The sequence below is a fragment of the Pseudopipra pipra genome, chromosome 1 (assembly GCF_036250125.1).
Source record: "Pseudopipra pipra isolate bDixPip1 chromosome 1, bDixPip1.hap1, whole genome shotgun sequence".
NCBI classification, from domain to species: Eukaryota; Metazoa; Chordata; class Aves; order Passeriformes; family Pipridae; genus Pseudopipra; species Pseudopipra pipra.
The window spans coordinates 27028743-27042779 of record NC_087549.1 but is presented as its reverse complement, the minus strand read 5'-3'; the positions used below and the strand labels follow the sequence as shown (position 1 = coordinate 27042779).

Sequence of the window (14037 nt, the reverse complement as noted above, 5' to 3'; positions counted from 1 at the left end):
GAGTTACTGCAAATTAAGTAAAAGCAGAAGTGATTAAATACAATGTTTTGTAGCAAACTAATAACTAATTTTCTAGAAGATCTGTTTTAGATTTGGTACCAAAAAAAGTTAAACCTTTAGAAAAACCATGTAACTTTTCATATTTTCCTTTTCTGGAGTCACTAATAAAAAGGCTGGATATTTTCCCTCATAATTTAGCTGACCAGCAATCAGTATAAACCATTGATTAATGAAACAATTGAGAACTTCCTTTTAGTACATTAGAGATTGTTTGTTCTATGTAACTTCTAATTTTAAATGTCTTTAATAGAATTAAAACAGGTCTTCTAATTTGCTTTTCAAAATTTTTTTCTTTAGTACAAGAAGATGGTGAATCCACACTTTAAATTCCACTCCAGAGTGGCAGTAGAATTCCAGCTAAACCAATCTTAACCTTTCTCACAAGTTAAACATACAAATCTGAGATCTCTGTTTAGGAAGGTGGGGGGAAAGGAGAGCCAAAAAAAAAAAGCTTCATTTTTCTGATTCTCACAGAAAATCGAAACAATCCAAAATTAAGTGGAGCTTCTTCAGTATTATAAAGATTCTGCACAAGATTCCATAGTTAAGAAGAAAATTTGCTTTTTAAATAAGAAAAATGTATCAGAAAAAACCTGGGTTTTAATGATGCTAGCAAAAAAAAAAAAGAGATTAATTAGTATTTTAACTGTTTCTAGCAAAATAGTTAGTTTTTTTACTGTAGATCCAGGGGAGGTAGGATCTAACAACTTGACAAATTCTTTCAGGGAATGGTTGACTGAGTTTGTTGCACATTGCACCAAAAGTAATTTATGTGCAGTGTTTCTGATTTTGGCAAGTCAGTAGTTTGACACATACTAGATTATCCAAGAATTCAGTGGTAGAATAGTCTGATTCGTAGATTTCAGTCATTCAATTATTGATACCTAATCTAAAATGAAGCACTTGAAAGGATCTTAGCTCAAGAAGATGGAAAGGGGAAGTCCACTAAATGCAGAAATTAGAATTAGTGTGGTTACTTTCTCTGCTAAACACCACCAGTATTGAATTGCAGCCCACACACCTCACAGTTTTTCTTGCCAACTCAGTTGAACTACAGCCAACTCTTGATCTGTTTTAGGAAGATAACCTGTTAAAATAGCAGCAGTTAAACCAACCAGCCTTTGCAAAAGTTAGGATTCATAAATATGTTAATTTAACAACTCTGTGGTAGGCTGGTTTCTTCTTTCTCCTCTTTGACGTAGCACCATTTTCCAAAATGCACATTGCTAGATCAGTAATTTGGTAGACTTGAGAGCTTTGTGCTTGTTCCAGATATTTAAAGTCCTTTGAAATCCATTGTAATATAGCAGTGTGTGCTAGTAACTGCTGCCCAGCTACACTGTTGAACCTGCTCTTCGAAGTTACAGCTTGAAGGTATCTGGCAATAAGTTATGGTAGCCTTCCCTGTTTTCATGTTTACTGTTCAATTAGGATACACGTTAAGAGGAAAAAAATAAGGAAATGCTAGTTTAATGCACAGGAGTGCACAATGAGCTTTAACTTTAAATTGGAATGTTATCATATGGAGGGAAATATGGTAGTATGTCTTAAAAAACTAATCTTTTAATCTGAGACCACAATTACTGAAAGGTCTTAACAATTTTAACCTGATTAATGTGAACTCATAGCTTACCATGTCGAATTTATGACATGTAGCTTAACCATTGTACTAGTAATAGTTGATTTAGAGAGAATTACGCAGCATCCACAGCATGTTTTACCTCTAGATTATTTATGTCTCTCTGCAAATGTGACCATTGCTTGTCAGTCAGATTGAATTCTTTTATTGCACCATGTATCAATTATCTGAAAGTTTCTTTTGGTGAGAATAGTTTCTGATTTAATTTTTGGTTACCGGAGGCATCCTCTCTGTTACTGTTTAATCTTTGGAGTCACCATCTATGAAAATCCTAGTAAGGGTTTACTAAAAATAGCTTTAAAAAATCAGGAAGCACTCTATGCAGTCTTTGCATTTACTTCTTCCTCAAAAACATGTTCTCTTCAGTGGTCTTTTAGAATTAGTTTTGGAAGGTGATACAAGAAATGAACATAAGCTTTGGTTGTATAGTGAAGTTCCCAGTGACTTGTAGTATTTGGATGTGTACTTCAGAAGTTGTTTGACTTTAAGCCATCACATGTTGTGTAAGTAGTGCATAATTTCAAAGGGGCTTAGTGGAAATAGCAGACCTGGGAAATCATTAACAAGAAAGTACTGAAACCACATGAATTCTATAGCATATTTATAGAATATACTATATAAATGGTCCATTCATTTTTAAAATAAACTGTGTGTTCATCCACAGCAGATGTAAATGTACAGAGCTCCATAGTGATTACTGTGTTGATTTGAATCATCTGAATATATATTGTAGAACTAAATACATGCATCACATTTGTGTTGAAAGTCTCTTTTAATATGAATGTGATTTAGAATTTAATATTTCCTTTATCCCTTTTCTCCTTCTCTTCCCCTACCCACCCCAACTCCATTTTTAGTGGAGAAGGTGAAAGAACAGTTGAAGCTCTCTTTGGAAAACAAGAGTGGCATGGTGCAAACAGGTGAACTGACAGTTGTGCTAGATGGTTTGGTTGTTGAACAAGAATCTCTTACAAATCTCAGTTCATCAGCGACCAGTAAGTTAAAACAATTAAATCAAATGGTAATATTTGGATTAAGATTTCAAACAGATATAATAAAATATTTCTGTTGAATTTGTTTCTTACTGTTCAGTAGAAATTCAGCAAAATGGTGAAGCTGTGCATGAAAGCAGAGATGCTTCAGCAAGAAGTTCATCCAGGTTGGAATTTATTTTTGTGTTTTACGATATATGACGTATATTAGCAAATTTTTCAGTTGAAATGTTTGGATTGTTTGTGTTTTGATGTGGTCTTTTTGTTTGGTTGGGTTTTTGTTTTGTTAGTTTTTTGTCTGGTTGGGTTTCTTTTCATTTTTTTTGAAGGCAATAGATTTTAACTGTTAAGGTCTAAAATATGTTGCCATAGGTTTTAGAAACATTACTTGTTTGATAATTACATAATTTAACTTGAGAAAATTAAGTTGACACTTCTGTTCTTTGCTGTCAACTGATTGAAAATCTATTGAATTCTGCAGAAGAAATTAGGGAGCGGTGGTTCAGTGTGGTTTTATGTACTGATTCCATTTGTTTTCTTTTGTTGTTTAAGAACTGTTTCTACTAATGTCTACCATCTTGTTGCAATGTAGCATCTGAACGGAAGGAAAAGGAAAAAAAAGCCTGAATTACTTCCTCCTCACCCTTTTTAAGGTTTAGATCAGGAACTTGTTTAAGAGACTTGTCGAGTTTCGCAAGCAAAGGCTTTGCCTGCTCCACCCTGAAGTGGCAAGAAAAAGACTTTGGGATTTAGAATTCGTTATTGTCTTCTCTGTTGTTATACCACCTCAAGGACTGTCTGGAGAGAAGTAGGAGTAGTTTTTTTGCTCCCTTACCACTAGTAAGACAAACAGGTCAATTTCAGAACAATTTAGTGTTACTGCCCTGCTCAGGTACCTACATGAGCCCCTTGCTGTGTAAGTTATTGACACCCGTTGGAGTGAAAAAACATACAGTTGCTATGCATTTTAGTGACAAGGACACATTTGTCCTTGTATGTCGACTTGATTCTTTTTTTTCAATACATGGAGGTTTCTCTGTTCCCCGATGGGTGCCCAATATGAGGGAGTGAGGATAAAAAGCTGCTTATCCTTTGTTTTCATTAGAAAGGTTTGGGACTGCTACAAGTGATTTGAAATTCATCTGCATACCATTTTGAAACAGTAATAACAATAATTTCTTTTCATTCAGCTGTTGTTGCTGGAGATAGGTCTTTTACTGGGATCCTGCTCTTGATGTTGATATTTTAATTTACAGTACTTTTCAATACAACTATCCAACACTTTTGATTTACAGTTTTAAAATTAAGAGAGGAAGAAAAGTTTTAAGGTAGCTTCTCTGCATGTCTTTCGGAAGCTAAATTGGGTTTGTAGTACAGAGTTGAAAAGGGATAATACTTTAATTCTCTGTTTATACTACTGGTTTGGAGTTGGATAAGGTAGCATGGGAATGCTGCTTCTTCCCTTCTTAGTCTGCAAAGTTGGACTTCTAACTATTCTAACATTTTTGTCATCTGTTTAACTTTTCTTCACTATTTAGCCTCTATTCCTCGAGAAGATAGGGAGTTGGCACTGAGTGTAATTTTCACAATATGTATCTCTTGTGGGTGGCTTTAAGCATTCTGGAATAGATTTAAGTAAAAAAACAGTGTAATTGAACAAAACTCCATTCACAAGCCCTCAAACTGCATTTATTTCCATGTGGCCTTCTAAACACAGAGCTGCCTGTGTGTATTTGTCATCATAATGTCCCATCCTGCCAATGATGAGCATAGAGAAGCTCATCTTATTTTCCTTTTACTGAGGGAGAATTTTGTTGCTTTCTTATGGTATAACTATTTTTAGTGATATGACTGACAAACCTAATTGTTCCTGTTGCTTAATGAGAGAAAAAGTTTTCTTGCTCATAGCTGCACCTTGGAAGAGTTCCTAAGGCCTTTTTGGAAGATGTGGCAGGTGCATCAGTCTGTTCAACTCAATTCCAGTATGTCATTACAAGTAAAAGAGGAAGTGAAAATGGCAAATCTTACCTATTATAAGTATCTAAAATACTCAAAACTAATTTTTGCCTTTTTCTTAATTGTTTTGGTCTTGCACTTGACTGTTACCCAGGCTGCAAACACCATTCCATAAACTGTTGTGATTTATGGACTACTGCCATTCCTTTATTTGTTTCTATAGCGTGATTTAGTGTAGGATTTGGTTTAGTTGCGTAACTGTTGTTTGTAATAACCTGAAATGATCTTTTATTTTTACCAAGATCGGCTTGTGACATTTCTAATGGGATAGACAATCAAGTACCTTCCAACTCTGTAGTACAGAATACATTCTGTATAGAAGCTGTTAATGGAGACAGCACACCATCTCCTACTCATGTTGCAGCCAGACCTAAAAATACACCAGTACCAAAACCACTTGAAGCTCAGCCTGTCAACAGCACTGGTAAGAAAGGGAGAGTTAAGAGAACATGTTCCATAAGGCTTTTTTGTCTGATTGAAGTATACCTGGAGTTGGGCCACTTTTTCTGTACAATTTTTGTTGGATTTCAAAAATACTGAAAGGATGTTTTATGGCTAGAGTTTATAATCTTGTTTGTCCACTTTTGTAAATTTTTCTGCACTAACCTCATTCTGAAATGTATTGTGTTTCACAGTCTCCCATCAGTTCTTTTCTCTGATGGAGAAAGATTAAAGTGTCCAAAAACTTCCCTGTCTCTGTCCCAGATAACAAAAGCGTATTACTGATTGTCTGGAGGAAAAATAAGATTTCTTTGGCAATTAATTTGAGTAACTGTAGTTAAATAACATAAATCTGATTTAGTCAGTGAACTGTTGTGCTCTGAGTCAAGATGTGTTGCAGGCTCTCCTTGCCTTTGGTTTTTTTTGAAAGATATGCTGCTTCAAAACACGTAGTGGCAAATACTGAATTTAATTTTCATCTTAAACACAAAAATGTTGATTCTGACTACAATTAACATTTAAAACAGTAAAACAAGTGAAAATAAAGTAATTTTAAATTTTTGTTCCTCTGGCAAAACTTTGCATCTAATAATGACTGTGCTTTCTAAGCACTTTGTCTTTTCTCAGCTGTTTGAGATTACAGTGATAGCAGAGAGAAAAGATAACCTTAAATAGAAATAGGCAAGCTGTTACTAAACAGTAGAACGGAGACTGTCAAACTTTCTGTAATAGAGTGGAAAATGTGAGTACGGTTGGAAGATAGCAGAAACAATTATGAACTTTAAAAGGTAATAATTAAATTAGGCCTTCTCTGAAGCTTTTCTCTATTTGGAGAAGTTTAATTTGATTCCCCTCTCTTTTCAACTTGAGGTTAGAGGGCATATATATTATTTAGGCATTTCTCCTTTTTTCTTCAACAGTGGAGAGATCCATTTGAAATCTGTATGAGGATAGGATAATTGAAAAATAATTGGTTTGTTCAAATGGTAATGATGTAATCATCACTGAGCTTGTACTGAGGCACTGATATAACATTTTTCAACTACTGTAGCAATTGGTGGAGATGTTTTTAAGGCAAGGCATAAAGCAGGTCTCCAGCATTTGTTGATGACACTTTTTTCTTTTCCCCACTGTTGTGCTTAGCAGGATTGTAATTTTATGTGATATTGCCAGAATTGCTGTTTTAGGCATAATTGGTGAGGTAATCACCTGATGTAATGTTTTATAGATCTGTTTTGGAGATCAGTTTACTAATAGAGGAGATGATTTGTCAGTTATTTTGCTTCTAACTTTATTATGTAATTCTATTCACTCTTCAATGTAGATGAATTGATTTTTTTTTTTAACAAAAGCTGGAATTTCAGTTGGCTTTTTTCCTGTTTAAGTAAAGTTGTTGCTAGTTTAAGCAAAAGTTTGAGGAAATTGGATCAAATTGTTGGTGGTTATGATTTTTTTTATGTCATGCTTTCCATTTGCTTGAAGTAATATAAAATCATGACAGGTCTTAATGTAGTTAATTTGTTTTCTGCCATCTGGAAGTAGTGATGTATTACCCTGGAATAGCTGTGCTGAAAAAGCAATGCCTTTAAAGATTTTACAAATTTTTTGCTGGCTGTAAAATCATGCTTATCATTATGCATATCAAGAAAATATATATGGTGCAGTGATAATTCCTTAAAGAAACTGATTCACTAATTTAAATTCATTCCTGCAGACAGTTTTATTGTTTGTAATTCTTTGACCTGCTTTTCTGACTGTCTGTGAAAGCAAAAATTTACTGCCATTATATACATATTGCAAGTAATAAATAGAATCTAGCTATTTTTTTATTTCTAAGAGTGTTATGCAGAATTAAAGCAAAGGAACTCTTTAAGATAATGGAACAGCATTTTATAGACACTAGCATAGGGTTAAATTTTGCAGATCTATATCGTTAAGGTTATGAGTGTAGAGCAATTGTGTTGGCCTCAGTCCTTAGCATGGTAAGGTGATAATATGCTGTAAGGTAGAAAATTGTTTGAAGTCTATGTTGCATATTATCTTTAGTCCTGTAGAAGAATTATTCCAACTCCAAACAGGTACAAACTGCTAAGTATAAATACGATTGTCACTGTATGATGTCAGTTAGTGATACAGAAAATGAAAGTTGTGAATGATGTTGCACTGCTTTTTGTAGGGCCTTGACTTTTAGTGGGAGTCCTACAGACTGCCATACCTGATTTCACTTGTCTAAGACAAGATCTTGTTGTGCTGAGATACTGTTCTGTTAATCTCTGCAGATGATTGGTATTGATGTATTGTTGGCCAAGTGGTTTTGGGAATAATAAAACCTTCTTAGCACCCTCTGCCTGCTTGAAACCTTTTATGAGGTTATGCTTGCTTGAGTTGGATTACATTTGTATTGTTCTTTAAAAGATAGAATTGATTTACTTTGTGACTCTGAAGTAATTTTCTTCAGTCATTGAACTATATAAAATGTGTTAACCAATAATAATTTTTATATTTTAATCCTGCTTTTGGAGGGAGATTTTTTCCAAGTTGCACAGAGGTGTAGGGTTCATTGTACGGTTCTGTACGTCAACTGGAAAAGGAAAGAAATGATCCATAAGAAATGCCTCTTAGTTTTCCAAATCTCAGAGAGTAATCTCATAATATTTGATTTTTGTGTCATACTGATCAAGATACTTTTTTGAACTTGATATAAGTGCAAAATTTCAAAACAAGCCAAACTGTTTTCTGGAAAGCAGATGAGTGACTCTTGCTAATCAAGAGTAAAGTGTAACACTGAGTTGACCAAGATATGCAGGAACTAAGAAATTACTTTAACAGGGAAGTGTAGAGAATGGCTTGCAGACTGTAAGTTTTAACCGAAGGCAGATGCATTGTGACTTTGTCGTCTTAGACAAAGTGCTGCTTGTGGCATTTAGGTACAACTAAAACATAGTCCTTCCAATTTCTTTACTCCAAAAGTTGGTAATTTGAAAAATAAATCTCATCAGATTCTGGTACACAAATGGTTTTTTTTCCTGTTTCTCAGTTAATGGCGAGTCATCCTCCTCTGCACCTGAAGCGGGTAATTCTTCTGTCTCTGAGGCTCCAATGACTTCAGTCGAAGCTCCCATGTCTTCAGATTGCACTAACACTACAGTAGAACCTCAGTCAGCAACAGAAGCAACTAGTTCTGAAAGCCACACTTCTGCATTACCTGCTGTGTCTGCTGGACTAGAACCTACAGCTGCAACAGACTGTGCTCAGCCTAATGCTCGAAACAGTATAGCTGCAGATGCAGCAAAACCAAGGGAATCCTCCTCCACCTCAAGTGCATCTGCAGAACCCGTAAGACAGCAGCCTGGTAGTGCTAGTACAGAACCTTTGCCACCAGGGTATGTGATTTTGTTTTTAATGCTATAATTATGTTTCATCTGAATGTGAGTATAAAGAAACAGACACTTAATTCTACACTAGGAACCAGTTCTATACTGGAATTGTCAAATGCAGGTCAGATGGCTGAGACAGGGTTATTTGATCTAAAATGGGATTTGTGCTGATGCTATAACTGGCTACTCTTGTCCCAGAAAGTAACAGCTGATAACTGGTTTGCTGAGATGGTATTGTGATCTCAATAGACAAACTCTTGGGCATTATGGATGTGAAGACTTTTCATTTCATATATTCAAACTTATTTGGACTGTAATTTGTTATTCTTTTATTACCTAAACTGTGAGAATGTTGTAGGAACCAAAACACAGAGAAGTGAAAATCATTAAACTAGTTTATAAATCCTCTTAGATGCTTCTCGTGTAAGGATAGCTAGAATATTTTAATTTTACTAGACTGTTAGAAACCTCTTCTATAGTCTTAAATACAAAATTAAAAATGAAAATATAGTACATACTCAAGTGTGTATATATATATATGTATATAACTTAGCATTTTTTTATAGATGCTTTCATGTTTGGGTGAAAAAATATCTTCAGTAACTAATTGGAAATACTGACATTTCCATAATATTGTAAATATTAACTATTTTAGCATTTTCTGATCCCAGAAATTGTTTCTTAACCCAGACTATGTACACCTTGTGTTATTGTAGCTGATCTTTCAGAGAGCCTCTCGTGTACCTGCTCCCTGTGAAGAAGGTTCAGTAATTATTAGTGACACTTCACTTGAGTTTCTGCAGTTAGATAAACATGAAAACATTTAAAAATATAGAAATATATTTTTATATATAAATTGTTGGGGAAGAGTTACCTCGTTTTTAACTTTCAGACGCTCTGACAATGGAAACTTTTTATAGGTGGAAACTCCTGTGGGTATCCCCCCTTCACACACTTTTTTTCTAATTAGTTACATGCTTTCCCATTGAGGACAGGATCATGAGTTCCAGGCATAGTACACACTATGGCCAAATGCATTTTTTCATCGTTCCTCCCTGATCACGTTTCCATGTGTGGTTTTTTTTTGTGGTTCTCCATGCCCCTCTCCACTCCACCCCACAGCCTAATTGAGTCTCCATTATGTCTAGCCGTAGTAACTCTGTAAAATGGTGCTTCTCCTCTCTTCTCGAAATCTTAACATGTAACCTCTTAAACTGCAGAAAAGGTTTTTCAGGAGTTTTATAGGATACACTGTAATAGTGAGGAAATGCACACCCAGACCAGTGAGAAGGAGGCAAGGTGTTCTGCCTGTGTTTTGAGGAACTAATTATGTATATATGTAAGAAAACCAAACATATATCATGTATCAACTGCAGATTTTTTATTGCATTATGGTAGTTCTCAGCATCATGAAACTTTAGTTCTTGATAATGTTTGGTCCTAGGTCCATCTTCAATGTAAATTTGCTTTGCAAAACTTAAACAGAAGAAATAATCCCCAGAGATTACCAGGACAGGTAATAGAAACACAGGAAAACCATCTGATAGCACACACTTCAGGCTCACTCTGAAAGATGCTGTTGTTTGTTGGATATAGGGAACAGAGCTTCAAGATGTAAACTCCCTCTTTTTTTGAGAGAGGCATGAACTTGGAAATGCAAAGAATGCATCTCTAAGCACTTTTTGAATGAGGTTATTTTATCATCCAAGTATTGAGCAGGTAATTAATTACTTTGTTCTCAGATAGCTTAAATATAACTTGAAAATGCTTGTGAATATTGATGTATACTCATTTTATGTGCCAAGTTCTTTGAAGAAGTCTTTATGATGGTATCAGTTCAATAGGAAGTAACTGATACATATTCTAGTGTGAATTTTCTTCAGAGTTCTAGAAAGAGTTTTGGATCCTGATATTTTCATTCAATACCAAGGTACTTTTTTGTCTTAATGGGATGTCCCAAGGAAGTATTTTCACCTTGATTTATGTGAAAGTCTCTTTGTCTTGAAGGTGGGAGCAAAGAAAGGATCCTCATGGTAGAACCTATTATGTTGATCACAATACACGAACTACAACGTGGGAAAGACCACAGCCCTTACCTCCTGGGTAATGTGGACATTTTTGAATTCAATATGATAAATATACTATTTTTTTATTTGTTTGTTGCAGGACACAAACAGCAGCTCATGAAAACTGTATTGTGCATCATATAATAAGAAATTCTAACTTTCATTTAATGTGGAATTATATTAATTGTAGCTATTGTTATAGGAATGTTGATACTGTATATGTCACTTGTTCTGATCACTTGTTCAAATACAGCTACTAAAGTATTTTGTTCTTCCTTTAAAACTTAAACATGAAATAATGCACATATGACTACCTTTATTTAGGTGGTGCCACTAAGTGTAGTGCCCTGATTCCAAACCTCAGATTTCCCAGCAAAGTGTTTTCTGTGGAATCTGCCAACATTGCTTGCAGTCACAGAAATTTACAAAGTTAAAAATGCAGTGACAGAGAGCTGGGCATGCTACTGCTTGAAGTATGTACTTTGTGTAGTTGTTCTTCTGCCAATTAAGTTGGGGAGTACTTTTGTGGCCTTTAGAAATTTAAATCATGCCTGTGACTCCAGTAGTTCATTCAAGCACTGCCTAGGAATTTAAGCATAAAAAGAATATCAGCTAGTAACATTACTGAAAAATTTAGCTGTTAACATTTGCGTTTCCTGAAAGCTGGGAAAGAAGAGTTGATGATCGTGGGAGAGTTTACTATGTGGACCACAACACCAGAACGACAACGTGGCAGCGACCAACAATGGAATCAGTCAGGAACTTTGAGCAGTGGCAATCTCAACGGAATCAACTGCAGGGAGCTATGCAACAATTCAACCAACGATACCTCTACTCGGTAACTTTTACATAAAATTTAGAAATTAGTAGAGAGGTATAGGTATACTTTTTGTTCTTTAACTTTAGAAGAAGTGATTTTATAACTATTCAACCAGATGCGTTATGAGACGTTCAGCATCAGTAATTCAGATTCTGATTCTTTTGAAAAATGCTAACAAAAATCATCTACAAGGGCAGAAAGTACTCCCTTCTGAGTCTGTTCCCTAATGGAGCTTTATGTACTGCATTTTACTTAAGATTTTTCATTACAGTAATAAAAGGTAAAAATAAAGCAGTCCCTTAAACTGAAAAGGAACATAAAGGCTGAGTTATGGACATTTTGAACATTAAATGGCCTTCAAAACTCTTTTAATGATTAGGAGTCATTCATTAATACAAGTTGCAATTCTTTTACTTTGAGCTTACCTTTGAAGCTTATGCGTCTGGTTCAGCTCTGGAATTTCCTACATGGTTTTCCATTTCTCTCAAATAGTTGCTCACTTCTGCCTGAAGAAAATATGAGTAGCTTCAAAGAGGATATTTCTTGAGCCAGATTTTCCCATCTGTGATTGGATAAATAGGATAGTTGTTTTTTCAGGGTTAAGAATGATGGTGCCTGCATGTCACTGTCACTCTAAACAGTGCACTTTAACAATTGTGCTTGGCCTCTTAAAAAATGATCCAATCCCCGAGACTTTGTAAGTGATATGTAGTAAAGCTGGAGTGTTTTAAAGAAGAAACCATTGAAGTACAAGTCTAAAACAGTTTCATTGGAATAGGACTCTATGCATTTGCAGATCTAACTTTGATGGATTTTATTCACATACACCTCTGAAGTAAAGGATGCTGCAGTATTCTTACATTTAAGAGTTCTCAGCCTCTCATTATCTAATTGGACATTGTATCTTGTCACTAGCAATAGCAGAAACATGCATCACCACTAATTAACTCCTGGAGCTCTGCATCAAAGTCAATTTGTCTTTTGCAATTAGAGAAAGATAGAATGGTCAAGGCTGGAAGGGACCTCTGAATGTTATTTGGTCCAATGTCCCTGCTCAGACAAGGGCACCTAAAGCCAGCTGTCCAGGACTGTGTCCAGATGTCTTGTAAATATCTCCAAGGATAGAGACTCCACAGCCTCTCTGGAAACCTTTGCCAGTGCTGTCACCCTCACAGTAAAAAGTGGTTCCAGGTGTTCGGAGGGAACTTCTGTGTTTCAGTGTGTGCCCATTGCTTCTGGTCTTGCCACTGTGCCCCAGTGAAAAAAGCCTGGCTCCATCCTTTTTGCACCCTCCTTCAGGTACTTATACGCATTGGTAACTTTCAATGCAAATCCGAGAATCACCTCTGGAACACATCCAGCCAAGAACTCTTCCTGACCAACTTTTTGTACTTGTGTACTACTTTGATCAGTTGCATAAAGAGAAAACTCCCGCTTTTCCTGATGCCAGTATGGTTTTTTTTGTGAGCTGGATTTATTCTTTTAGGTAACAATACATTTTTAAAATTAAATTATGTTTCTTCCTTCATTAAATGATAACTCTTACTGAAAACCACAGACTCATTTCTTAAAATGTTCCATCTGACCTTAGAATCATTAAATGAGGATTTGTTTGTGAGGCAGAATATACTTGAAGGAAGAGAAAAGATAATGTGACTGTTTGCATCTCTTTAGAATTCTGTTTTCTAAGTATTATATCAGTTGCATAGATAGAACTCACAGTTTGTTGGGGGGAAAAAAATTAAAATTATATTGAAAAAAGTGTAAGTTTTTTACTTTAGCGTTTCTGAATACTTTTCTTCTAGAATAGTTAGGGTCAGACTCTAGCTGACTTTTCATCCTCTGGTGACATATCAGGACTCTGCCTATATAGCAGTTTATGACTGAGATTGTATTTTATTTTTGGGGAAAAAGTAGATGAATATTTTCAGTGAGTAAGAGAATGTTTCAATCACCTTGAGTGGTTAAAGCTAAACTATGTAAAGGAAGAAGAGTAGATAGGCTGTAGTTATTTTAGTTACTTTCATTTTTACCTGGATTAATTTATTGTAGTCCTTTCAGTATTGAATCTGCCTCACCCCATGCCACTGCCTACTATTTCAGTGTGTTCTGTTAAATATACAGCTGTGTGTGGCCAGCAGCCACACACAAATCCTTGGACCTATTAAGAAGGTTGGAAATCTCTAAATTGTACCACTGTTCAGTTATTTGGCATTTTGCTTTTGTGCACTGTTCTTCTTTTATACTCACCACAGAGAAGTCTTTGGTTAGAGGGTCATTGTGATTGTGTAGTCTCAAAAGCAGAAAAGGTTAACTGAATTTGCTGCTGAGATAATGATAATTCTCTGTTCACATGTAGTAGCTGGTGGTTGGAACAAATATGCAGCTTGATTTTGAGTGTAACTAATGCATTTCCTTCTGATCCTTGCTCTGTTTCTCTTTCAGAGGAAAAATATCATAGATTTGTTTTGCCTGAATTTGCTGTTGTAAACCCCTAAGTGGATTTGACTTTTTGTACTGCAAATGCTATAAAGCAGTATTAGTAGCAAGGTGTTCTTAAGATACTCTTTGGTTCCCATATATCAAAATTCCATTCTGCACATACACATGAAAAAATTTTGTGTCT

The 14037-nt window shown here is 35.3% G+C and overlaps 1 protein-coding gene across 4 annotated transcripts in view; it reads left to right on the top strand.

The window, feature by feature from the left end:
• The window catches only part of WWP1 (WW domain containing E3 ubiquitin protein ligase 1), a 57655-nt gene that overhangs the window by 27324 nt on the left and 16294 nt on the right, over window positions 1–14037 (top strand). For 3 of the 4 annotated variants that reach the window (XM_064649508.1, XM_064649501.1, XM_064649529.1), the window contains 6 exons: window positions 2557–2694; window positions 2792–2858; window positions 4950–5131; window positions 8186–8531; window positions 10533–10628; window positions 11255–11429. In XM_064649508.1, coding sequence (XP_064505578.1) covers window positions 2557–2694; window positions 2792–2858; window positions 4950–5131; window positions 8186–8531; window positions 10533–10628; window positions 11255–11429 — 1004 coding nt within the window. The remainder of the gene's footprint in view (window positions 1–2556; window positions 2695–2791; window positions 2859–4949; window positions 5132–8185; window positions 8532–10532; window positions 10629–11254; window positions 11430–14037) is intronic. The other variant, XM_064649519.1, reaches the window with a different exon arrangement.